We start from the raw sequence: 26093 nt of genomic DNA on the forward strand, positions 1-26093 counted from the left end.
GCTTGAGCCAGGTCTGGAATATTAGCTGGTCTTAACTAGGCAAAGTTGGACAAAAGAATATTCCAGGTGGAAGGAACAGCATGGGTACTTGTGTCAGGTAGAGAGGAGCAGTGTCAGGTAGAGAGGAGCAGTGTTGGAAACAAGAGAGGTCAATGTGTTTGAGCAGCAAAGCGCATGAGAATGTGAGGTGAGGGACAGGGAAGCAGGGCTGGCTGTACAGGGCTCTGAGCACAGGTGTGCTCAGTCCCTCCAGCCCCCACCTGGTTTCTCGTGCCAGCACACACCTCGGGCTATTCTTCCAAGGTGACGTTTAGTGAGCTGCACCTTGGGCTCTTGCAAAAAAGAAAAATAAACGTAAGTCTTTCCAAATCCTTCATTTGGTTTCCTTTCCAGAACACCAAAACCCGAGCTAACTTTGGCTCCCGGCCATTTGCCTACGCGGAAGGGCAGGCCCACCGCAACGCTGCCGACCTGTGCACCGACCTGGCAGAAGAGATCAGCGCTAACTTTGAGGCCCTGCCTTTCGCCATGGCATCTGACAGTGACAACGATGCTGGCACCAGTATTGCGTCAGACCCAGGCACTCATGGGCCACCATGCCGGATTGCTGCCGTGGCCACCGCTCAGCAACGTAAGTCACCTCCTAGAACTTACTGCCTCCATGGCTTCCTGAGACCATGAATGTTATGAATTCCATAAACCCATTGCACTTGAGCATCCTCATTACAATCAGGAGTTGCAAACTCAAGTGCCCGTTGGTAATGGGGTCACAGGCCTGGTGAAAGAAGGTGGGGAGCAGGAAGAAGCACAGCAGACCACAAAGTTCATCCCCATTTCCAGGAAACCTGCTATGCCTCAGGGCAGCCAGTGCAAGACCACTAGAGACCCAGGTCTTTGTATGAAGTCTCCATATTTTCAAAGTATCACTCATTTTCAAAAATTGTCCTAAAACCGAGGTAATCACAGAATAATAAAATGCTAGGCAATGAATATATAGGTGTGCACTAAAAACTTTTATGATGGTCGAGCGAGATGGCTCACGCCAGTAATGCCAGCACTTTGGGAGGCCGAGGTGGGCAGATCACCTAAGGTTGGGAGTTCGAGACCAGCCTGACCAACGTGGAGAAACCCTGTCTCTACTAAAAATACAAAATTAGCTGGGCGTGGTGGCGCATGCCTGTAATCCCAGCTACTCAGGAGGCTGAGGCAGAAGAATTGCTTGAACCGGGAGGTGGAGGTTACAGTGAGCCGAGATCGTGCCATTGCACTCCAGCCTGGGCAACAAGAGCGAAACTCCGTGTCAAAAAAAAAAAAAAACCTTTTATGATTACTTGTAACAATTTTGTCATAAAATTAAATAAAACAGCTCACCAAAGTAAGGATGTCTGCAGGCTATATTTGGCCCATGGGATACTGGTTTGCAAACTGTTTTAAGATTCTGTTTAGGGCCAGGCACAGTGGCTCACATCTATAATCCCAACACTGGGAGGTCAAGGAAGGAGGATAGCTTGAGCCCAGGAGTTTGAGACCAACCTAGGCAACACAGTGAGACCCTGTCTCTACAAAAAAATTTTAAAAATAGCCAGGTGTGGTGGCACACATCTGTAGTCCCAGCCACTCAGGAAGCTGAGGTGGGAGGATCACTGGAGCCCAGGAGGTTTAGCTGCAGTGAGATATCTTTGCACCACTGCACGCCAGCCTAGGCAACAGAGTGAGCTTCCGTCTCAAAAAAAAAAAAGCCTGTTTAGTTCTATCTATAGTGAAGGACTTTCTAAAGTCTTCTCTGAATTGAATGAATTATACTCATAAAAACTATTTTAGGATTCAGGGTAATTATAGATAATTAGTTATTCCTAGACTCTGTGATTTAAAATTCCTCAGTGTACTAGGAGTCTTCCTATCATGCAAATTAAGATAATCTGGTTTGTCTAAGGGTGAGAAGTTAAGGATTTTTCTAGCCTGCTCTTGTTTAGAATTCGCTGTCCTTGTGCTCTGTTACAGAATATGATAGTGACACCTCCTGTCATTATAAAGTCGAGCTCAGCTATGAGAATTTCATCACCTCTGGCCCAGACCCTCACCCGCCTCCCATTGCAGATGATGAAAGCGATGATGATGATGATGATGACATCCCGCAGGTGAGAGACCCGCAGGCTTAGATCAGAACTCAGCAGCATTTGCTTAGCTCCCTAGTGACTAGGACAAGCCTCGAGGAGTGATTTTGTTGTGAGAGTGCAAAGCTGGTATTGTTACTCTCAGTGACATCATTGTGCTTGAACAGTGACCTTAGAGTGTTCATTTTTCTAAACCCCATATCAATAGCGATATCCACTGGGCCATTTTGCCCAGTGAAGATCCAGAAACTGGAGAAGTGAAGTGCTTTGCAACAGTTCAGAATCCTGTGAAAGTGCTTCTATGGCTTCTTTAGAGGGAAAGGAAGAGCTTGCCCTAGTCTTGCTATTCCCTGCCCTGGCATCTGGGGGTGTATCTAGTACAGGAGTCCATGCCCATCTTTCTATTACTGGCATTTAAGTGGGGTGAAGACTTCAGGATGAGGGCTGTAAGTTAGGGAAACAGTGATGCCTGCACCAGATATTCCTTCTCTGTTCATGAGGTTCCTTCTCCTTCCAGGAGGACCACTACGCCCTGCTGGTGAAAGCATGGGAGACCAAGGTTTTTCCTACCATCCGAAGACGCTTCCGCAATGAAGCAGAGCGGAAATCGGGCCTGGACCAGATAAAGGGGGCCTTGCAACTAGGTCTGGTACTTTTTGTTCTGCTAAGGAGGTTACTTCATGACTTGAAGTGAGGAGCTGGATGAAAATCAGAATGTAAATCAGGAGAGACTCATCTAATGTTGCACCAGACTTAACAGTGTCTTCGACCTTACCTTTAGTGAACTCTGATCTTTTGTTTTCATTGCTGGACTTTGATTTGCTTGTCAATTTAGCTGAATATTTTGGGTTGATAGGCTGCAGCAGTGAAGCTGGAGTGGTTATAATAGGAAACTCTGTGGTCTGGTGATTAACAGTTCACATCTGAAGTCACACTATTTACCAGCTGTGTGGACTTGAGAAAATTACTTAACATCTCTGGGCTTTCCCCATCTTTAAAATGGAATCTGTGCTCTGCAAGGTTGATTTGGCAGTCTCTCACTGTTCCCTGATTCCTGCTTATTAAACAGTATTTTTGGCCGGCCATGGTGGCTCACGCCTGTAATCCCAGCACTTTAGGAAGCTGAGGTGGGTGGATCACCTGAGGTCAGGAGTTCGAGACCAGCCTGGCCAACATGGCGAAACCCCATCTCTACTAAAAATGCAAAGTTAGCTGGGTGTGGTGGCACATGCCTATAGTCCAAGCTACTCTGGTGGCTGAGACAGGAGAATTGCTTGAACCCAGGAGGCAGAAGCGGCAGTGAGCCGAGATTGTGCCACTGCACTCCAGCCTGGGCAAGATAGAACGAGAGTCTGTCTCAAATACATACATGCATACATACCTACATACATACACAGTATTTTTTTCTCATACCCACTGTTCCTTTTGAAAACATTGCAAAGATTATTGTTCCCTAATCTTCTAATATTAGGCCACAATTTCTTGTTTATTCTAACACTTAATTCCAAAAGCGTCTGTCTCTAATCACAGCCCCCTTTTAAACTCTGCTCAGAAAATTGCCATACTTTTTCCTTACAGTAAGACCAGTGAATAAAAGAATGGTAGATAGGTGGGATGAAGTTAGGCCTTGTGTGAAAAAAAAGCAGATTCTAGGCTAGGCGCAGTGGCTCACGCCTGTAATCCCGGGACTTTGGGAAGCCGAGGCAGGCAGATCACGAGGTCAGGAGATCGAGACCATCCTAACATGGTGAAACCCCGTCTCTACTAAAAATACAAAAAATTAGCTGGGCATGGTGGCGGGCGCTTGTAGTCCTAGCTACTCGGAAGGCTGAGGCAGGAGAATGGCATGAACCTGGGAGGCGGAGCTTGCAGTGAGCAGAGATCACGCCACTACACTCCAGCCTGGGCGACAGAGCGAGACTCCATCTCAAAAAAAAAAAAAAAAAAGCAGATTCTATCAACACCCACTTTTTTATTTTTTTGAGAGAGTCTCGCTCTATACTAACTGGGCTGGAGTGCAGTGGTGCAATCATAGCTCATTGCAGCCTCAAACTCTTGGGCTCAAGAGATCCTCCTGCTTCAGCTTCCCAAGTACCTGGGACTACAGGCACTCACTACCATGCCTGGCTAATTTTTTTATTTTTTATAGAGACAGGGTGTTGCTATGTCCCTCAGGCTGGTCTTGAACTCTTAGCTTCAAACAGTCTTTCCACCTGGGTCTCCAAAGTGCTGGGATTACAGGTGTGAGCCACTGCCCCTGACCAACATCTGCCCTTTCACCCACAACATCCTGGGCACTGTGGGGCGTAAGGCAACAACAGGATATGGAGGAATTGTGCCCATTTTGCTTTCCTCCCATAATGCTTTTCCTCCCAGGTCTTTGGACATGTAATTACTTGGTTTATTAATTAATAGTAGCTGTTGCTATCAAACATAATCGTATGTTCTTCCTCTGGGAAGAAAGAGCAATCTCAATAAGTGGATAGAAGAAGCTCATATAGCCTTCTCTCTCTCCTAAACAAGCAACATGTATTTATTGCAGTAAAAATCAAACAGCACAAAAATATATAGAGAAATAAACATGGCCAGGCACCGTGGCCCACACCTGTAATCTCAGCACTTTGGAAGGCCAAGGCAGGCGGATCACTTGAGGTCAGGAGTTTTGAGACCAGCCTAGGCAACATGGTGAACCCCCATCTCTACTAAAAATACAAAAATATTAGTCGAGTGTGGTGGTGCGCACCTGTAATCCCAACTACTTGAGAGGCTGAAGCATGAAAATCACTTGAGCCTGGGAGATGGAAGTTGCAGTGAGCCGAGATTACACCACTGCACTCCAGCCTGGGCGACAGAGCAAGACTCTGTCTCAAAAAAAAAAAAAAAAAGAAAAGAAAAAGAAACATTACCCTCACTTTCTTCTTCCTCTCCATTTGTCCTGTAATTTGTTATTTTGAGTTAACGAAAATGAAATAACTGCAAAATAATGGACCATTTTTAGTCATTTTATACTGATGAACACTTCGGTTTTTTCCACTTTTTTGCTATCTGCTAACAGTGTTACTTGCTCTGTCTCCCAAGCTGGAGTGCAATGGTGCAATCTCAGCTCACTGCAACCTCCACCTCCCGGGTTCAAGCAATTCTTCTGCCTCAGCCTTCCGAGTAGCTGGGATTACAGGCACCTGCCACCACGCCCAGCTAATTGGTATTTTTAGTAGAGACAGGGTTTTGCCATGTTGGCCACGCTGGTCTCAAACTCCTGACCTCAGGTGATCCACCCACCCCAGCCTCCCAAAGTGTTGGGATTATAGGCATGAGCCACTACGCCTGGCCCTTTTTTTTTTTTTTTTGAGATAGAGTCTTTCCCTGTCGTTCAGGCTGGAGTGCAGTGGCGCCAGCTTGGCTCACTGCAACCTCTGTCTCCTGGGTTCAAGCAATTCTCCTGCCTCAACCTCCCGAGTAGGTGGGATTACAGGCGCCCGCCAACCATGCCTGGCTAATTTTTGTATTTTTAGTAGAGACGGGGTTTCACCGTGTTGGCCAGGCTGGTCTTGAACTCCTGGCCTCAAGTGATCTACCCGCCTCCGCCTCCCAATGTGCTGGGATTACACGTGTGAGCCACTGTGCCTGGCCTTAGTGCTTGTATTTCTGTGGAAGAGATTTGAGACATTCCTAAAAGTAGTGCATTTAGTATTCCAAACATGGTAGATATTGCATAATTTCCTTCGCCAAAGGGTTATGTACTGCTATAAACAGTGTTTGAAAGATTCCCTTATCATTTCACTCTACATGTAAGTCAATATCGTGGTTGATCTGTGTGTACTCTTTGGGGAGTTACCCAGTGCTGTTATATTTTTTAGGTATGGTGGATATTGCCCGACAGACGGTTGAATTTCTCTATGAAGAGAACGGTGGCATCCCAAGAGACCTTTATCTTCCCACCATTGAAGACATTAAAGACGAAGCAAACAAGTTCACAATTGATAAAGTTCGAAAAGGTTTTGCTTTCCTTCTTACTCCACCTATGAAATTTCCTATGAAATGAGAGGCTGAGTTTTCCTTAATGTGCACAAGCAGCTGGTGGCTCTCCTAGGGTGACTCTCCTTACTCTGACTAAGCTGACCTCTTCCACACCGCCCCATGTGAAGCCGTAGAGCAACCCTGGTGGGGCCCTTCCCACTTCTCAGAACTCAGTAGCATGAGCTGAGTGGGGCAGGCAGCTGCACAAGAAGAGAGGTAGGGCCCGGGCTCCATCTCTACTAAAAATATAGAAAATAGCTGGGCCTGGTGGTGCACGCCTATAATCCCAGCTACTCTAGAGGCTGAGGCAGGAGAATCACTTGAACCTGGGAGGCGGAGGTTGCAGTGAGCCGAGATCACACCACTGCACTCCAGCCTGGGCCACAGAGCAAGGCTCTGTCTCAAAAAACAAACAAAAAATTCTTTGCCCATTTTAAACTGGCTTATTTGTCTTTTTATTCTTCAATTGTAAGAGCTTTTACAACGTTCTATTATATTACCTTCCAGACTGAGTTGTGTTCTTGCTTGGTTATAACAAAACTGAGGGTTCTGTTAAAGCCCGTAGAGCTATTTTATTTTATTTTTATCTGGAGAGCTATTTTAGATGCTAAATGTAAGAACCTAGATGCAGTGGTACTTTTTTCTGAAAAACTTCTCCCTCTACACTCCTCAGGTCTCACAGTAGTAACCCGCTCTCCAGACAGCAATAATGTAGCCAGCAGTGCTGTTGGAACTGCTCTGCCAAAGTTTGCCATCCGAGGGATGCTGAAGACCTTTGGGCTGCATGGAGTCGTCTTAGATGTTGATTCAGTGAGTGAACAGCCATTCTGATTAATGAGCTATTTTATGTATACTAAGGCTGTCATGCCCAGATTCCCAAGTACCTTAAAAAGTGATTATACAGATGAGTTTCTCTTCAAATCAGGGACGAAGACACGAAGCAAAAATGCTCTAATGCCAATTGACTTGCCTGAGCTTTCCTCAGGGACCCAGATCAGGGCTGGCAGTAGATGGTAGGCTGTCCAGTCTCAAAGCTGTCAGCGCCTTCAGACCACACCACCTCTACCATTATTTTCTGTTCGACATGTTCAAACTGTTCCTGCATTATATCTACCCAAGTTCCCAGGGAAAAGTCCCCATTGTCCTTGATGAATGGATGATCTGTCATTGTCATGATGGTCATACAGACACAAATCAAAGAAATAGGCTGGGCATGGGGCTCACGCCTGTAATCCCAGCACTTTGGGAGGCGGAGGAAGGAGGATTACCTGAGCCCAGGAGTTCCAGACCGGCCTGGGCAACATAGCGAGACCCTGTCTCTACAAAAAATTAGCCAGTCATGGTGGGCATATCTGTAGTCCCAGCTATGTGGGAGGCTAAGGTGGGAGGATCGTTTGAGCCTAGGAGGTCAAGGCTGCAATGAGCTGTGATGGCATCAGTGTTCTCCAGCCTGGGCAACAGAGTGAGTCCCTGTCTCCAAAGAAAAAAAAAAAGAAAAAGTTTTGTCATTTTGATCAAGTCATCTCACTGATTTCTCTCAGCCTCAATTTCCCTATCTGTAAAATGAGTGTATTAAACTGGATCAGTAGTTTCCTCCTCCATTTTGCAAAGCTCTCTCCTAGGACACAGCTAGGACTTTTAGGGGAGGGGGCAGAGAAGTAACAGAGTGAGAGAGGACAAGGCCAAAGCTTTCTTTTGAAAAGAGACTCCTGTTTGAAAGCCATGACTATGTGATTCTGAGGTTGCATGCCCATCCTCGTATTTGAGAAGCTTCCTATGCAGGAAAAACTGGTGAAATAATATACAAATCAAGCCTGACAGTCTCTGATAAAATAATATTATCAATCACTGTATAGATATAAACTTTGGTATCTGTCTAGAGAGATACAGTGATATTAGGTTCCATTAATGCTTTGAAATTTGCCTTGAAAAAATTTACATCTTTAGGCCAGATGCAGTGGCTCATGCCTGTAATCCTAGCACTTTGGGAGGCTGAGGCAGGTGGATCACTTGAGGTCAGGAGCTTGAGACCAGCCTAGCCAACATGACGAAACCCCATCTCTACCAAAAATACAAAAATCAGCTGGGCATAGTGGCACAAACCTGTAATCCTAGCTACTTGGGAGGCCGAGGCAGGAGAATCGCTTGAACCCCAGAGGCAGAGGTTGCAGTGAGCAGAGATCATGCCATGGCACTCCAACCTGGGCAACAGAGCAAGACTCTGTCTCAAAAAAAAAAACAAAAAATTACATCATCTGACTCTATTTTGTCAGAATGTAATTTAACTCATTCAATTTTTTTAGAGGGGCTATTGACTGGTGGTCACTGAGGTGAACTTTCAAATGGAAAATTCCATCAATAGTACTGTTAATCTCCCACTGCCTTCTGATGCAAACTTCTGACTCTGATTATAAGAAAATACATTACTGATGATATTTTTGAGCAATGGAAATGTGTGAAAATGAAAAATAGAATTGTCCTTATTGTAATCATTCTGTTATTTCCAAGGTAATTTCTCTCCGTTTTAATAATCCCTAAATGAAAATTGCATTGGTATTTGCATCCAAAATGCATACGTATGAGCTTACTTTTTATTTTCCTAGAAATAAAATAGAGCTATCAGACAGATTCCCTGCTTTTAAGATATTATTAACATACAAACAATGAACATAAATTTTACCTAGCAACAGTGTATGCTGGAAATATAGCACTATTCTCTTTAAATTGCTAACTTATGATTACATTGAAAATCTTTATTGTATCAATTAAAATTTTCCATCTGGTATGGAAAAACTAAAACACTCAGTACTAAGCAGATGTCTTTGAACTTAGACTAAATCAGTGGCATGAAACTAGCATTTATTGCTATAGTCTGTTTATGTATAAATATATATATATTAGTCTGGTTACGTGTGTGTTTATGTGTATATTATCCTCTTCTTTTCTTTTTTATTTTGATTGAAGTTTTTTTTTCTTAAATAACTGGCTTTTGGCCTTTCTAGTGTGTCATTAATTCACATTTATATTTAAGAATTCATTTAAAATCTCTCTGATTCCTGGCTGGGCATGGTGGCTCACGCCTATAATCCCAGCACTTTGGGAGGCCAAGGCAGGCGGATCACTTGAGGTGAGGAGTTTAAGACCAGCCTGGCCAACATGGTGAAACCCCATCTCCACTAAAAATACAAAAATTAGCTGGGCACAGTGGTGGGTGCCTATAGTCCCAGCTACTCGGGAGGCTGAGGCAGGATAATCTCTTGAACCTGGGAGGCAGAGACTGCAGTGTGCCGAGATGACACCACTGCACTCCAGCTTGGACGACACTGTGAGACTCCATCTCAAAAATAATAAAATAAGATCTCTCTGATTTCTGATGTTTGTTATTTTGTTATTTTCTTAGAAAAGCACATAGAACATTTATATAGTAATAAGATTACTTATAAGATGTGTTTCAAAAATGTATTGTGAATTCTCTTTCATTTGTTTTGTCTATGAAATAGCAGTTAGTTACAAATTATAATACCTAAAAGCCTGGACTAAAAATACACACACACACACACACACACACACACACACACACACACGCACACATGGAAAACAAAAGCAAACAGCACAAACAGACATTTTCTTTTCCTATTGTAGGTGAATGAATTGGTGCAGGTAGAAACGTACCTCCGCAGTGAAGGTGTGCTGGTGCGATACTGGTATCCTATTGACATGTTGGAAAGGCCCCCAGCAGGCTACCGAAGGACTGCCACCAATGGGCTGGTCACACTGGACAATACCAACCTTCAAATTCACAGGTACAATTGGGCCCTTCTTTCTACTGGGTCACAGAAATCCACCAACTTCACTCTACCACATGTACCATTTATCCTCGGCAAGAAAGTTTTTCCTTCAAAGCTAACACTTAGAGAAGGCAGCTAATAAAGATAACAGCAAAATTGCAGGAGATGTGAAGAAAAGTCGGGGGATCTAGGGGTCAGGCACGGTAGCTCACGCCTGTAATCCCAGCACTTTGGGAGGCCCAGGTGGGCAGATCACTTGAGGTCACGAGTTCAAGACCAGCCCAGCCAACCTGGTGAAATCGCATCTCTACTAAGAATACAAAAATTAGCCGATCTTGGTGATGGGCACCTGTAATACCAGCTACTCTGGAGGCTAACGCAGGAGAATCTATTGAACCTGGGAAACGGAGGTTGCAGTGAGCCAAGATTGTGCCACTGCACTCCAACCTGGGTAACAAAGGGAGACTACGTCTCAAAAAAAAAAAAAAAAAAAAGTTGGGGGATCTAGAATCATCTGGCTTATGCAACATGCACCCTGCTATGATTTGGGGGGACTGAGGGGTAGCTAGAGATTGACTGACTCATTGAACTTAAGACCACCCAAACGCTGCAATGCAATCTCAAGCGGAGACGGCAAGAGGTCTTGCTGTCTAGACAAATAAGCGTATCTGGAGTTCCAGTGAGAGATGAGGCTGGAGATACACTGAACTTGGTTCAAAATTGTCAACATCACAAGAAATTGTGATGGCTAATGGATGAATAGCCATCACATTCCACAGATTGGAAGAGCGTGGAGAAAGTTACGGAGAGTAAAGGAAGTCAAGAAAAGGTAAGAAGATGTCCAGGTACAGTGTAAGCTCCTTTCCCTGTGAAGCCGATCAGGTATTGCTTGAGTGCTTTCTATGTGCCTAGCACTGTGCAGGCTTCCAGAAGAGAAGAGAAGGTGTTCAAGGCATGTGCCTGCCCTCAGTGGGCTGAAACCTAAAGATCTGGCAAAGCTCCCTCATGTTCACCATTGCCAATTCCCATGAGAATTATTCCTTTCCATCTTAAAATGTCTTGCAATAATTCAGAGGAAAATATAATAATAAATGGAGTTCTCTAATAAAAATTTCCAGAAATTATTTTTCATGCAGTTCAACCATTAGCCATCACAATTTCTCATGATGTTGACAATTTTGAACCAAGTTGAGTGTATCTCCAGCTCTCATCTCTCACTGGAACTCCAGATATGCTTATCTATGTAGACGGCAAGACCTCTTGAGATAGACCGTCTCCACTTGAGATTGCATTGCAGCGTTTGGGTGATCTTAAGTTCAGTGAGTCAGTCAAATTCACAAGACCAAAATAGGTCACACATGACTTTCTTAGCTTTACTTAGCAAGATACAGGACAGGAAGTAGGCATATCACAGGGCAACATCACGAATGTTTCTTCAACAGGGGTCCTCACAGTCGTCCACATAGAAGTTCAGGGGCTATTCCCTGACCCTACCTACTGACCCCACCTACATACCTACCCAAGTGTCAACTCAGGTGTGAAGGAGAAACGTCCCACGGCAGGGCTCCTGCGGCCGGTGGCTCAACAGCCCCATGTCCTTATCCAAGCTGACATCTCTTGTGGAACATTCCACAGGCATGGCTTCCAGGGATTCCAGCAAGAGGCATGCCCAGTTACAAGCATCACCATGCTCCAGAAGCCTCGAGGCTGTGGCTTCCCACCAAGAATGTTCTTCTTCACAGTCTTCCCCATTTAGACACAGCTTGCCTGTGAGGGGTCACTAGTATCATAAGCAGTGCCTTGTGATGTTGCTGACATTCTTTGTCAGGTTTTCAGAAGAACTGACTTTAAAACCAAGGGCAGTTCTGAGGTAGACAAGGATAGGGTTTGTTGACCTTTAACTCACAAATAATCTCATAAGCCCCTAAAATTTATCGTGTGAGGTGGAATCTGAATTTTTCCCCAAAATCTCCTCTGCCGCTGGCCTCCCCATATCTGGAAGGGGCACCACAAGCCAAACTTTTTCCTCAAGAGAGCTATCAGCAAGTGCCGTTGACTATTCCAAAATATGTCCCCATCTGCACATGTCTCCATTCCTACCTCCACCACAACAGCCCAGGCCTCGGCTTTCCTCTCCACAGCAGCTGGAGTGATCTTTTAGACACAGAAATCAGCTCTCCCTCCTCTAATGCAGACCTTCCCATGGAGTACATTCAAACCCTGACCTGCTTCACAGGACCCCACAGGAGCCTCTGAGCTTGGCAGCGCCTTCTCTGCGGCGCTCACACAGCTAGTGTGCTTCTTCCTTAGGGATGGCCCAGAGCTCCCCCTGGCTGTCTCGTTCTGTAATTCAGATCTCAGTGAATACTCACCTCTTCAAAAAGCTCTGCCTCACCATCTAAGGTGACTGTTCAGGCGCTCTTTGTCAGGAAACTACAGTATTTTAATGCTCTCCCAGGACCTGACGTTTTTACTGCTGTTATTTTGTTTGTTTGTTAAAATTTGTTCTTGTGGGCCGGGCGCGGTAGCTTACACCTGTAATCCCAGCACTTTGGGAGGCCGAGGTGGGCGGTTCACTTGAGGCCAGAAGTTCAAAATCAGCCTGGCCAACAGGTGAAACCCTATCTCTACTAAAAATACAAAAATTAGCCAGGTCTGGTGGCACGTGCCTATGGTCCCAGCTACTCGGGAGGCAGAGGCATGAGAATCACTTGATCCCAGGAGGCAGAGGTTGCTGGAGTACCCAGTGCCTAAGCTAGGCCCTGACACACATTGTAGACTCAAAATAGATGCTAAAAAGGGTCCCCAAACATACATGCTTGAATATCAACATGGTGTTATTAAAAGCTTTTAAAGCTTTATTTAATAAGTCTTTTGGTCATATTTTTTAGCAAACATCTTTGATTGATGAAACCTGTTGACTGCTGACTAGCAACTGAGAGAGAAGGCAAGAAAGTCCTTGTAGAGTTACAATCAACTTACAAGTGTAGGACGTTTACTCTCAGTGTTAATGCGGTGGTCTTGGTATTGGAAGACATAGGAAACATGCCATGCAGATCTGTGTGATCATTCAGTGGTTGGATTTCTGGTCCTAGCACAGATTTTCGTCAAGATTGTATTCTGTGCTAAAGCACTCACAGTGGTTTTAAAGAAGACTTTGGTTAGCTAGGCTTGGTGGTGCACACCTGTAGTCCCAGCTATTTAAGTGGGAGGCTGAGGCGAGAGCATTGCTTGAGCCCGGGAGTTCAAGGCTGCAGTGAGCCGTGATTACCAATATCCTCCAACCTGGGCAACAGAGCAAGACCTTGTCTCAAAAATTTTTTTTAATAAATAAATAAAGAGGATTTTGGAAAACAGAGGCTAGAGCAGCAGTGACTTCAGAGGCATTAGCAGTGTACAGTGTCCAAACCAGGGCTGCAGGTCAGACCCAAAACAAGCTCATAGCCAGGCGCGGTGGCTCACGTCTGTAATCTTAGCACTTTGGGAGGCTGAGGAAGGAAGATCATTTGAGCCCAGGAGTTCAAGACTAGTCTGGGAAACATAGAGAGACCCTGTCTTGGCTGGGCGCAGTGGCCCACGCCTGTAATCCCAGCACTTCGGGAGGCCGAGGTGGGCAGATCACTTGAGGTGAGGAGTTCGAGACCAGCCTACCCAAAGTGGTTAAGGCCCTGTCTCTACTAAAAATACAAAAATCAGCCAGGCGTGGTGGCACACGCCTGTAATCCCAGCTACTTGGGAGGCCAAGGCAGGAGAATCACTTGAACCTGGGAGGCAGAGGTTGCAGTGAGCCGAGATCACACTACTGCACTCCAGCCTGAGTGACAGAGCAAGACTCCATCTCAAAAAAAAGAAGAGAGAGAGAGAGACCGTGTCTCTACAAAAATAAGAAAAAATTAGCTAGGAGCAGTGGCGCATGTCTGTAGTCCCAGCTACTCAAGAGGCTAAAGCTGGAAGATTGCTTGAGCCCAGGAGGTCAAGGCTGCAGTGAGCTATGATCACGCCACTGCACTCCAGTCTGGGCAACAGGACCCGTCTCAAAAAAGCCCAAGAAAACAAAACGAACAGTTCCATCCCTGGTAACTTTGGCCTATAAAGTCTGAGGTGAAAGCCAAGGGGAGAACCGTGGGGTTCTCAGCTTGTCCATTCAGTCGTTACCAGTTTTGCTGCCGTGGTCCTCATGTGCTTTGTTAACGCAGTGAACACATGGGCTTCCAAGGAGGGAGGAGACAGGAGAAGTGTGTTTATTGTTCATCCTGGCATGAGAACCACACAGACTGGTGTTGATAAGGAAGAAACCACCTATGATGTAGTTTCTTAGCTGTCTTCTTTTTGTTTATCTTCACTTCACACATACACTCATCAAGTGTTCCACGTGGGGTTGTTTCTTTAATTGCCATTACACCTAAATTTGAATTATGATACACCAGCATTAAATTTAAGTAGGGTCAGTAGGAATATCAAATGACCCCTGTGGGTTCAGAGTGAGTTTGGGGCCTAGGTTTTTGTTTTTTAGAAACAGAGTCTTGCTCTGTCACCCAGGCTGGAGTGCAGTGGCAGTCATGGCCCACTGCAGCCTCCAACTACTGGGCTCAGTAGTCCTCCCACCTCAGCCTCCCAAGTAGCTGAGACTACAGGGCGATTTCTATTTTTTGTAGAGAGGGAGTCTCACTATGTTCCCCAGGCTGGTCTCAAACTCCTGACCTCAAGTAATCCTCCTGCCTTGGCCTCCCAAAGTGCTAGAATTACAGGTGTAAGCCATTGCATCTGGCCCGTAAGACGTGCTTAGGCACTAATGAGCTATTATTCAAGTTGAATGCTGATCACTTTATAAATTCATCACATAAAAAGATGCCCACAATGATATTTTTATAATAGCTTTATTGAGATATAATTTACATACCATGCCATTCACCCATTTAAAGTACACAAGTCAGTGGTTTTTATTATATTCACAAAGTTGTCCAACCATTACCACAATCAATTTTAGAACATTTTCATCACCCCAAAAGAAACCCCATATCCATAGCAGTTACTTCCCATCCTCCTTTCCCACCATCTCCTGACAACCACCAATCTATTTTCTGTTTCTATGCATTTTCCTCTGGACAATTTACAGAAATGGAATCCAACATGTGGCCCTTTGTATCTGGTGTCTTTCACTGAGAACATGATGTTTCAAGATTTATTCCTGTTGTGGCATGTGTCAGTCTTTTTTTTTATTATTATTATACTTTAGGTTTTAGGGTACATGTGCACAATGTGCAGGTTTGTTACATATGTATCCATGTGCCATGTTGGTGTGCTGCACCTATTAGCTCGTCATTTAGCATTAGGTATATCTCCTGATGCTGTCCCTCCCCCCTCCCCCCACCCCACAACCGTCCCCGGAGTGTGATGTTCCCCTTCCTGTGTCCATGAGTTCTCATTGTTCAATTCCCACCTATGAGTGAGAACATGCGGTGTTTGGTTTTTTGTCTTTGCGATAGTTTACTGAGAATGATGGTTTCCAGTTTCATCCGTGTCCCTACAAAGGACATGAACTCATCATTTTTTTATGGCTGCATAGTATTCCATGGTGTATATGTGCCACATTTTTTTTTGAGACGGAGTCTCGCTCTGTCACCCAGGCTGGAGCGCAGTGGCGCAATCTCGGCTCACTGCAAGCTCCGTCTCCCGGGTTCACGCCATTCTCCTGCCTCAGCCTCCCGAGTAGCTGGGACTACAGGCGCCCGCCAACACGCCCGGCTAATTTTTTGTATTTTTAGTAGAGACGGGGTTTCACCTTGTTAGCCAGGATGGTCTCGACCTCCTGACCTCGTGATCCGCCTGCCTCAGCCTCCCAAAGTGCTGGGATTACAGGCTTGAGCCACCTCGCCCGGCCTCCACATTTTCTTAATCCAGTCTATCGTTGTTGGACATTTGGGTTGGTTCCAAGTCTTTGCTATTGTGAATAGTGCCGCAATAAACATACGTGTGCATGTGTCTTTATAGCAGCATGATTTATAGTCCTTTGGGTATATACCCAGTAATGGGATGGCTGGGTCAAATGGTATTTCTAGTTCAAGATCCCTGAGGAATCACCACACTGACTTCCACAATGGTTGAACTAGTTTACAGTCCCACCAACAGTGTAAAAGTGTTCCTATTTCTCCACATCCTCAGCATGTGTCAGTCTTTCATCTGTTTGATGGCTGAATAATACTCCATTGTATAAACTTACCATTGAGTTAATGGACACTTGAGTTCTTATCACTATTTGGCTATTATGAATAATGCTACTGTGAACATACATGTACAAATTTTTGTGTCGACATTTATTTTTATTTTTTTCCCTACAGTGCTTTTTTGAGCTGGGAAAAATCAAACATAACAATATAACTTAATGTGACTTTTGTTTAAAACTTAAGTGACTCCTTTAGGGTTTGGAACATCGGGCTGGAAGAGAAGCCTGAGGCGGGATCTTTTCCTTCAGAACCTGCGGCCTGGTCCCGGTATGGGGGCCGGAGCATCAGGGCTTTGAGCATCTCACCCACCTTTTCCCTTGCAGGGAGCTGCTGCGCTGCGAGGCTGCGCTGGCCAGGCTGTACTGCCGCATGGCCCTGCTCAATATCTTCGCCCCCAAGTTGCCTCACTTGTTCACCCGCCTCTTCCACATCCCTGCCATCCGGGACATTACCCTGGAGCACCTGCAGCTGCTGTCCAATCAGCTCCTCGCACCTCCCCTCCCAGGTAAAACTTGACTTTGCTGCTGTCACTCTGGAACTCAGCACCAGGCGGGCGCTGTGCATAGTGTAGTCATTCCCCGCATGAGGGCGAGAAGTGCCTCATGGTGCGCATAGGCTCACGTGAGAAATTGCACGCAGGAACTGGGATTCTCCTGGCAGGGCTTTCTCACTCTTTGAAAAATGTAATGGATTACTCACTTGAGTTATTACTCTGTTAAGCATTCATCAAGTTTCCCAACATAATTGTGGATCAAGGAAAATTATTATTTGTGAAACCGAGTCACTGTATTGTTGCTACAGACATTCTATTTGACACTAGAAAGAAAGGAAATGTTCCTGTCATCAGCGTCCTCCAAAGCAGACCTATTTGGTTCATCGTAAGTTCTGGTGAGGCTGTTCCAAAGGCCAGCCTGTGTGCCCTTGGCATGAGGGCTGTGTCTGCTCCCCAGTGAATGCCAGGTGATGAGTCTGCCCTCAGCACCGTCCAGGACTCAGGGGCCCTTTCTGTCTTCCCCTGGCATCTCAGCCTCCAGCCTGCCCCCTTGATCTCCCAGCAACTAAGATGGGAACAATACGTGAGGCAGGCAGGGGGCACCCCTCAAAGCTCACTTGCAGATAGCATTCTAGGCTCAGTCAGCATCCTAGGTAGCTGCCCTCCAGCTCACAACTGTGGGGTCCCACCCAGCCAGGGCATGTGTGCACTACATCTCTACTGGCCCATATGAGCATCTGGGGTCCACAGCCCACCCCCAAGAACTTAGATGCCCTGAAACATACCTGGAAAGCATCAAGTGTGGTGGCAGAAGCTTTCCCATGATGATCTAACAAGTTTCTCTACAGGCTGTTCCCTGAGGTACCCTGGGGGGGCAGGCCAGGGTAGTCAGACAGGTCAGGTTCTGGGAACCCCTGGATCCAAGCAGCCCCGTTTGATATATTTCATAGACCTGGGCCTCTGTGTGGATTTTATTTTAGGAAACAGTTTCACAGCTGAAAAGAAAGAAAAAGTATGAAGCCCATTGATCTCCTGGGTCCCCCTCCACCATCCTGGTGCAGAGGATCTGATTGCCGGCATCTGTTATCCAGGACATCATATCCAGGATAACCCTTCCATCTGGGGTTTCTGGATGGGTTATTCATTGTCTGTTACTTAGACTCTCCTAGCTACTGGCTGCTTTGATTCTTGTCAATTTCTGTTTCCTTTCCGTCCCCAGACGGCACCATCAGCTCCAGCTCAATCCTCCTGGCGCAGTCTTTACAGCATTGCATCCATTCCCAGAACTGCTCCGCCACGGACCTCTTTTACCAGGGCAACTCCCAGACAGTGAGAGAGTGGCTCAACGTGGCCATCACCCGGACCCTGCACCAGGGCGAGGAAAGCCTTTTAGAGCTGACGAAACAGATCTGCTCTTTCCTGCAGGTAGAAGTCTAAAGCTCATGTTCCTGCAGTGTGGTTACCGTTTTTAACTGGGAGTCTCACTGGCTTGCTGAAAATGACTCTCCTTTCCCTTCCAAGTCCCTATTCCTCTCGATTTCCTTTTCCTAGAAGCTCTTCTGCTTTATCTCATCTGTAGCTTGCTTCCTTCCAGAGGGCTATTTAGTCGTTTGACTGATTTCCTGGGCCATGTGAGATGAGAAGATGAAATGCTGTCCCTGTGTTTAGCGTGTGGCTTTCCTTATTCAATGTCTCTTTGCAGACAGCACCAGAGCAGTTCCCCTCTGAAGAGTTCCCAATTTCCGAATCCAAAGTCAACATGGACGTGAATTTCCCCGGGGCAGCTTTTGTTGTCGTGTCTTGTAAAGAAAGTCAGTCTGGATTCCGCAAAGAGTAAGTTGCCTGTTCTCAAGAAGATGGTGATGGGGAGGGGAAAGCTAAATGAACTCTGGTGAAACTGGCCAAGGAAAAAAATTCAAATCACTTTGATTCTTTAATGCAAATGACTTGCAGTTCTCTCCATATTTCTATGTTTGGGGAATTAGTCTATAAAGAATGATCTTCTAACGTGTGGTGGAAATGACTTGGGCCCAGTTCTCATCTAACGTCCCCTGGTGAGAAGGCAATGCTGCCTGTCCCCATGTGCGTGGCTAGACCCTGTATTAACACCCACCCATCCCTCCTTCTCAGCTCCTCTCTGTACAAGGCACCGTGGGCACGGGTGCTCGTATACGGCCTCGGCCACAAAGTGAAGCGAAATGGCCAGCTGAACCTCATCGAGGCTGCCTGTTACCCGCGGGACGCATCCCCGGCCAACACTGGGCTTGCACCTCCCCCCACCGCTGACCAGTACCCCTCTGTGGTCCTCTCCACAGACAGGGTCCACATCAAACTGGGTGAGTCTCCAGCAGCTTGTCGTGATGAGAACAGCTGGAGTCATTCTCCGCTTGCCTTCTTTTTGAAGCTATAATGAATTTTGTACCTTGCATGTTCCAATTCCTATTGATAAAGAATAGGACTTCTTGGGACTTCTTCTAGAAGAAACTGCTGCTTCTTTTAGAGGCAGTAAATTAAAAGACTTATCTTTCCTACCTAGGGAAGGCCTGGCAGATGCTGTCCAGACTACAGTGGAGATTTCCTTTCTTTTCACAAGTATGTGCTGAGATGTGTCTGTTTAGAATGATAAAACCAGAGCAATCGCATCCTTACAGCTGGCTGGCTCAGGCTATGATAATCCCAGTTGCCATTCCTTCAATTCTCATTAACCAAATTCTCAACATGGCTCCCCGGGGCACTGGCCACTGTGAGCGTCTGCTCCTCAACTAACTGGAAACTCGATTGCTCTCATCTCCTGGGCATTTTTTGAAGCCTCCATCGTTTTAGAGTTAGATGAGGGCTCTGCCTCCACATGCCCTGAAGCTGTCACTGCCTGTCGTCTGTATGCACCAGGGCCCGCTGGCTCTGTGTCTGAGTATGCACAGAAAAGAAAGGAAATCCTCGTCACAGGCCTCCACTGCTCCTCCTCGGCATGCTTGACAGGACAAGACTGACGCATGTTTGCCAGAGACAGAAAACATATGTGAACTTTTAGCCAAAATAACAGGCCTGGGCTTCTCCACAGCCCCAGTCCTTGAGACAATGCATCTTAGGGAATGAAATGAAAGGACATTTCTTCAGTGATTTGGTCATTGCTAAACAACTTTATGGTCTTTTTTATTAGAGTCTGTTTTTCATAGTATTTTTCCTATACTAGCGGTTTTTTAAACTTTACGTTTAAAACAGAGGATCTCTGTCATTCCACAATTATCACCATGTAAACATTCACCCCAGAGTATACAAGCCAATGTGGTTCACTTCTGACTTGTCCAAAGCCCTCTGATGCCCTGGCTTCTGTCTGACTGGTGTTTATAGAGGGGCTTCAGGGGCAGTGCAGGATGTGAGGGGGATCAAGCCTTGGACCTTCTTCCTCTCACTGTAGACAGCTTTGGTCACACGTAGGCCACGGCAGTGACAAAAGGTGATAAGATAATCAAAACCCAAGGTGCCAGTAGTCTTAAGTCTTGGGGACCCCTTGCTGGTCCACTGTAATAAGCATAATGGTCTTAGTGGGATTGCAGCCATACCAAAGGACTGATTATTTCTTTACCAAGCTGGGAATATCCCAGTGAGGCATCTTTTAAAGTGTTACTTACTTTCCCCATTCTGGTTGGTATCTAACTGAATGACAAGTGTGTGTCCTCTGTTCTCATCTCTGCCCTTTGTCCCATTTGCCAAATCCACCCCAGTAAGTGGACTCCCTGGGGGGATGGCCTCCATCTCCTCGTGTCCCTGCAGCCCACTGTCCGGAGTGTCGGGAGTTATGTGTCCTCCTCCTGGAGCAGATGAGTGGGCGGGCTCTCCAGCACTGTTTCTACATGCACACCCGGCAGGACCTTTTGTAAGGCTTATTTGGGTCAGGTGCTGCCAATCACCTGCTTTCTTCCTGGGTGCTTCTTGCAGGGGTGTCTCCACCTCCTGGAGCAGTCTTGGTGTTACATTCCCTGCCCCTGGAGTTCCCACTGGCTATGGCCTTCGCAGAGCAGCTGCTGTCCTGGAAATCAGAGGACAGTGAAGGGAAGTCCGAAGATGAGCCTGACACCATTCCGACATCCGTCCTCCTGCAGGTGGTGGAGCTGCTAGGTGAGGCTGCCTTCCCTGGGGATCGGAATCTAGGGTGGGGGTGGAGCTGGCATGGTGCCTGAGGAAGGAGCTTGCCAGGTGGTGTAGGGAGTGGCCACAGGTAGCCCAGGCAGCTGCAGCCTCCTTCAGACTGCTGTCGTTTGAAGTGGTCTTGGGGAATAGATCTTAAGGTACAACCTAGACTCCCAAATCTATGATTTGCCGGGTATTTTCATTATTTTGAGGATTGGAAACTAACCAGGAAAATAAGATTAATTTTATCCACTTTACTTTAAAACAGAAGTATACGCCATTATTGTAACTTTAGGGGTGAAGGGTGGTGTGGAAATGAACAATGTTGCAAAATGAAAGGTTATAACTGCATAGTTCCTCAAAGGGTCAAAAAGGTTGCAAAACTCATGGAATGAGAAACATAAAAGTTGTGCATTTTACCATATGCAAATTTACCTAAACAAATTCTAAATAAATATTAAACTTTAATTAATGATATGCCTTCTTAAGTGTTTAGGGATGAAGCATACTGATGTCTACAACTTACTTTGAAATAATCAAAAACTAAGATGGGTTTGTGGATGAATAGAGGGGTAGATAGATATGTAGTAGAGCAAATACAACAACATGTTTATAGTGGAATCTAGCTGGTAAGTACACAGGTATTTACTGTATAATTTCTTCAGGCTTTCTATATTTTTGAATTTTTCCATAATGTTGCAGGGAAGAAAACATTGCACACTCGGGCCAGACACAGTGGCTCACACCTGTAATCCCAGCACTTTGGGAGGCCAAGGCGGGTGGATCACCGGAGGTCGGGAGTATGAGACTAGCCTGACCAACATGATGAAACCCTGTCTCTACTAAATACAAAAAATTGGCCGGGCATGGTGGTGCATGCCTGTAGTCCCAGCTACTCAGGAGGCTGAGGCAGGAGGATTGCTTGAACCCGGGAGGCGGAGGTTGCAGTGAGCCGAGATTGTGCCATTGCACTCCAGCCTGGTTAACAAGAGCGAAACTCCGTCTCAAAAAAACAGAAAACATTGCACACTCGGATGCCTTCAGTGCCTTCAGGGTTCAAACAGATCAGCTAAATAAGGGAAATAAAGAGGAAGTTGGCAGGGGTCTTTGGTAAGCTGGAGGCACAGAGGACACGTGTCCTGTCACCCACTGCTACAGGAGAACATGGCCCTGTTTCTGCCAGAACCGTAATTTCTTTCTTTTTTTTTTTTCTTTTTTTTTGAGATGGAGTCTTGCTCTGTCGCCCAGGCTGGAGTGCAGTGGCGCCATCTTAGCTCACTGCAAGCTCTGCCTCCCAGGTTCACACCATTCTCCTGCCTCAGCCTCCAGAGTAGCTAGGACCACAGGCGCCCGCCACCATGCCCGGCTAATTTTTTGTATTTTTAGTAGAGACGGGGTTTCACCATGTTAGCCAGGATGGTCTCGATCTCCTGACCTCGTGATCCACCCACCTCGGCCTCCCAAAGTGCTGGGATTACAGACATGAGCCGCTGTGCCTGGCCTGGAACCGTAATTTCTTATTGCAAGAAAATCCAGGAATCCAAATGTTGATGTGAATTTCTCAATTTTTAAATGTTGGCAACCAAGTCAAATTCTTTCATACATCCTAGGAGGGCCGAGCGCAGTGGTTCACACCTGTAATCCAGCACTTTGAGAGGCTGAGGCAAGAGGATCGTTTGAGTTCAGGATATCAAGCAACATAGCCAGACCCTTTCTCTGCAAAAAATAAAAAACACCCAGGGAGTGGATGGGGGGACATAAGCAGAGAACACTGTCTGAGAATGAGTTTCAGCTCGTAGGCCGTCATGTGCAATTTTGGTGAAGAATTCTCTCCAAGGTCGTCTTACATGAATGCTAAATGGTAGAGCAAGGACAACGGAGGTGACATGAATAGTTCTGGCATCTGAGGGCCTAACCCTGTGCCCCAGCGGAGAGGGGAGCATGGACACCTGTCCTCTGTGGAGGTTCTATGAGAGCCCATGTTCCAGGACAGTCACAAACTTGTTTCCAACCAGAATTCGCAAGCAGTGTCAGTCCTGAGAGAGCAGGAAGCTTGATCCTCTTGTTGGTAGGTGCTGGACTTAGTCAGCTTCAGCAGGCCCTTGGGATTCCCCTGGCCAGTAATCTTTTATCCTGTACAAGAGCCATCTGGATGTAGCAAACTGCAGTTCACTCTTTTGCAGGGTAAGGACTCAGCTGGCTCAGTGGAACGCAGGCTTTAGATGTTCATGATCCCTAATCGTGTCTCACGTACGTGAGTTTTCTGTCTTTCCACTCAGATCCAGGGTACATGACTATGTGAATGTAAGATATGCGTCTGGTATGAAGGAGACCTTGGCACAAACGTGTGGTCCATCTTGTGGTTCTAGACAGTGTTTCCCAAACTTCAGTCGTTATCATGCCACCATTATATGATTGTTTCCATGTCCACAAATTGTTCCTGTCAGCATTTATTTACTTACTTATTTTTTTTTAAATGGAGTCTCACTCTGTCACCCAGGCTGGAGCACAGTGGTGCAATTTCAGCTCACTGCAACCTCCGCCTCCTGGGTTCAAGTGATTCTCCTGCCTCAGCCTCCTGAGTAGTTGGGAATACAGGCGCCTGCCACCATGCCCAGATAATTTTTTTGTATTTTTGGTAGAAACGGGATTTCACCACGTTAGCCAGGCTGATCTCAGTCTCCTGACCTCAGGTGACCCACCTGCTTTGGCCTCTCATGGTACTGGGATTGCAGGCATGAACCACTAAGCCCAGCCAGCATTACTTAACAGTTTTTATTGCAATCAACTCCTTTTTTAAAACTTAAATTTAGTTTTAAGGAAACCTTGGCTGGGCACGATGGCTCACGCCTGTAATCCCAGCACTTTGGGAGGTCGAGGCGGGTGGATCACGAGGTCAGGAGATCAAGACCATCCTGGCTAACACAGTGAAACCCTGTCTCTACTAAAAATACAAAAAATTAGCCGGGTGTGATGGCGGGTGCCTGTGGTCCCAGCTACTTGGGAGGCTGAGGCAAGAGAATGGTGTGAATCCAGGAGGCAGAGCTTACAGTGAGCCGAGATGGCGCCACGGCACTCCAGCCTGGGCGACAGAGTGGGACTCCATCACAAAAAAAAAAAAAGAAAGGAAACCTTTACATCACTTCTCTAAATACAAAATTAGTATCTACTGGCATAATTAAAAGGTACCCATAAAAATAAATACAGGCCAAGCCTGGTGTCTCACACCTGTAATCCCAGCACTTTGGGAGGCTGAGGCAAAAGGATGGCTTGAGCCCAGGAGTTCAAGACCAGCCAGGACAACACAATGAGACCTGTCTCAATCAATCAATCAGTCCATCTATCCATCCATTCATACATACATACATTCAAAGAAAATAGTTGCCATCACAAAAATTCACAATAGCAAAGAGTTGGAACCAACCCAAATGTCCAACAACGATAGACTGGATTAAGAAAATGTGGCACATATACACCATGGAATACTATGCAGCCATAAAAAATGATGAGTTCGTGTCCTTTGTAGGGACATGGATGAAACTGGAAAACATCATTCTCAGTAAACTATCGCAAGGACAAAAAACCAAACACCGCATGTTCTCACTCATAGGTGGGAATTGAACAATGAGAACTCATGGACACAGGAAGGGGAACATCACACTCCGGGGACTGTTGTGGGGTGGGGGGAGGGGGGAGGGACAGCATTAGGAGATACACCTAATGCTAAAGGACGAGTTAATGGGTGCAGGAAATCAACATGGCACATGGATACATATGTAACAAACCTGCACATTGTCACATTGTGCACATGTACCCTAAAACCCTAAAGTATAATAAAAAAGAAAAAAAAAAAAAAAAAATCTAGCTGAATACTGTTCCCTGTCAAAGGCTCTAGGACTCTGGCCCACTTTCTCTTAAGGATATGCCAGCCGGCCAGGCGCAGTCGCTCACACCTATAATCCCAGCACTTTGAGAGGCTGAGGTGGGCAGATCACCTGAGGTCAGGAGTTCGAGACCAACCTGACCAACATGGAGGAACCCTGTCTCTACTAAAAATACAAAATTAGCCGGGTGTGGTGGTGCATGCCTGTAATCCCAGCTACTCGGGAAGCTGAGGCAGGAGAATTGCTTGAACCTGGGAGGCGGAGGTTGCGGTGAGCCAAGATCGCGCCATTGCCCTCCAGCCTGGGCAGCAAGAGCGAAACTCCGTCTCAAAAAAACAAAAAAAAAATGCCAGCCTTGGCCAGGTGCAGTGGCTCACACCTGTAATCCCAGCACTTTGGGAGGCTGAGGCATGCGGACGACTTGAGGCCAGAAGTTCAAGACCAGCCTGGCCAACATGACGAAACCCCATCTCTGCTAAAAATATATAAATTAGCTGGGTGTGGTGGCACATGCCTGTAATTCAAGTTACTCTGGACGCTGAAGCGTGAGAATTGCTTGAACCTGGGAGGCGGAGGTTGCAGTGAGCTGAGATTGTGCCACTGCACTCCAGCCTGGGTGATAGAGACAGGATCTGTCTCAATAAACAAACAAACAAAAAAAGCAGCTTAAAAAATTATTAAAGCAAGCCGGGCACAGTGGCTCATGCCTGTAATCCCAGTACTTTGGGAGGCTGAGGCGGGTAGATCACGAGGTAGGTCAGGAGTTCAAGACAGGCCTAGCCAAGATGGTGAAACCCCGTCTCTACTAAAAATACAAAAATTAACTGGGCATGGTGGTAGGAGCCTGTAATCCCAGCTATGCGGGAGGCTGAGGCAGAGAATTGCTTGAACCCAGGAGTCAGAGGTTGCAGTGAGCTGAGATCATGCCACTGCACTCCAGCCTGGGTGACAGAGTGAAACTCACTCTCAAAAAAAATTATTAAAAAAATAATTTAAATTAAAAAAAAAAAGAATATGCCAGCTTCATCATGGCCAGGCATAATGGCACACACCTGTAAACCCAGTACTTTGGGAGGCTGAGGTGGGAGGATTGCTTAAGCCCAGGAGTTCAAGACCAGCCTGGGCAACATGGCAAAACCATGAAAACTGTCTCTGCAAAAGAAAAATAATAATACAAAAATTAGCTGGGCATGGTCTTACACTCCTGTAATCCCAGCTACTCAGGAGGCTGAGGTATCACTTGAGCCTAGGAGCAACAATGAGCTATGATTGTGCCACTGCACTCCAGCCTGGGTGACAGAGCAAGACCCTGTCTCAATAAAGAAAAATAAAATAAATAATGCCACCCTCAAAGTAAGGCATTCTTGTTGGCAAAAATCAGGACTAAAAGAGGAGTTTAAAAGGAACAAGGTTTCAGTGTGTGTTTCAGTGCCGTTTGGTAA

At 46.1% G+C, this 26093-nt stretch overlaps 1 protein-coding gene across 8 annotated transcripts in view; it reads left to right on the forward strand.

Moving 5' to 3' along the window:
* HECTD4 (HECT domain E3 ubiquitin protein ligase 4) overlaps window positions 1–26093 on the forward strand; it is a 226734-nt gene that overhangs the window by 175258 nt on the left and 25383 nt on the right. For all 8 annotated transcript variants that reach the window (XR_009209060.1, XM_032168628.2, XM_058425552.1 and 5 more), the window contains exons 50-60: window positions 394–631; window positions 2002–2138; window positions 2632–2758; window positions 5972–6109; window positions 6805–6941; window positions 9774–9934; window positions 16467–16648; window positions 17856–18061; window positions 18339–18469; window positions 18767–18972; window positions 20576–20755. Coding sequence is in view for 7 of the 8 variants with exons in the window: in XM_032168628.2 (XP_032024519.1) it covers window positions 394–631; window positions 2002–2138; window positions 2632–2758; window positions 5972–6109; window positions 6805–6941; window positions 9774–9934; window positions 16467–16648; window positions 17856–18061; window positions 18339–18469; window positions 18767–18972; window positions 20576–20755 (1843 nt within the window). In the remaining variant the exon portion in view is untranslated. The remainder of the gene's footprint in view (window positions 1–393; window positions 632–2001; window positions 2139–2631; window positions 2759–5971; window positions 6110–6804; window positions 6942–9773; window positions 9935–16466; window positions 16649–17855; window positions 18062–18338; window positions 18470–18766; window positions 18973–20575; window positions 20756–26093) is intronic.

This window comes from Hylobates moloch, unplaced genomic scaffold (genome assembly GCF_009828535.3).
Source record: "Hylobates moloch isolate HMO894 unplaced genomic scaffold, HMol_V3 SCAFFOLD_12, whole genome shotgun sequence".
Taxonomy (NCBI): Eukaryota; Metazoa; Chordata; class Mammalia; order Primates; family Hylobatidae; genus Hylobates; species Hylobates moloch.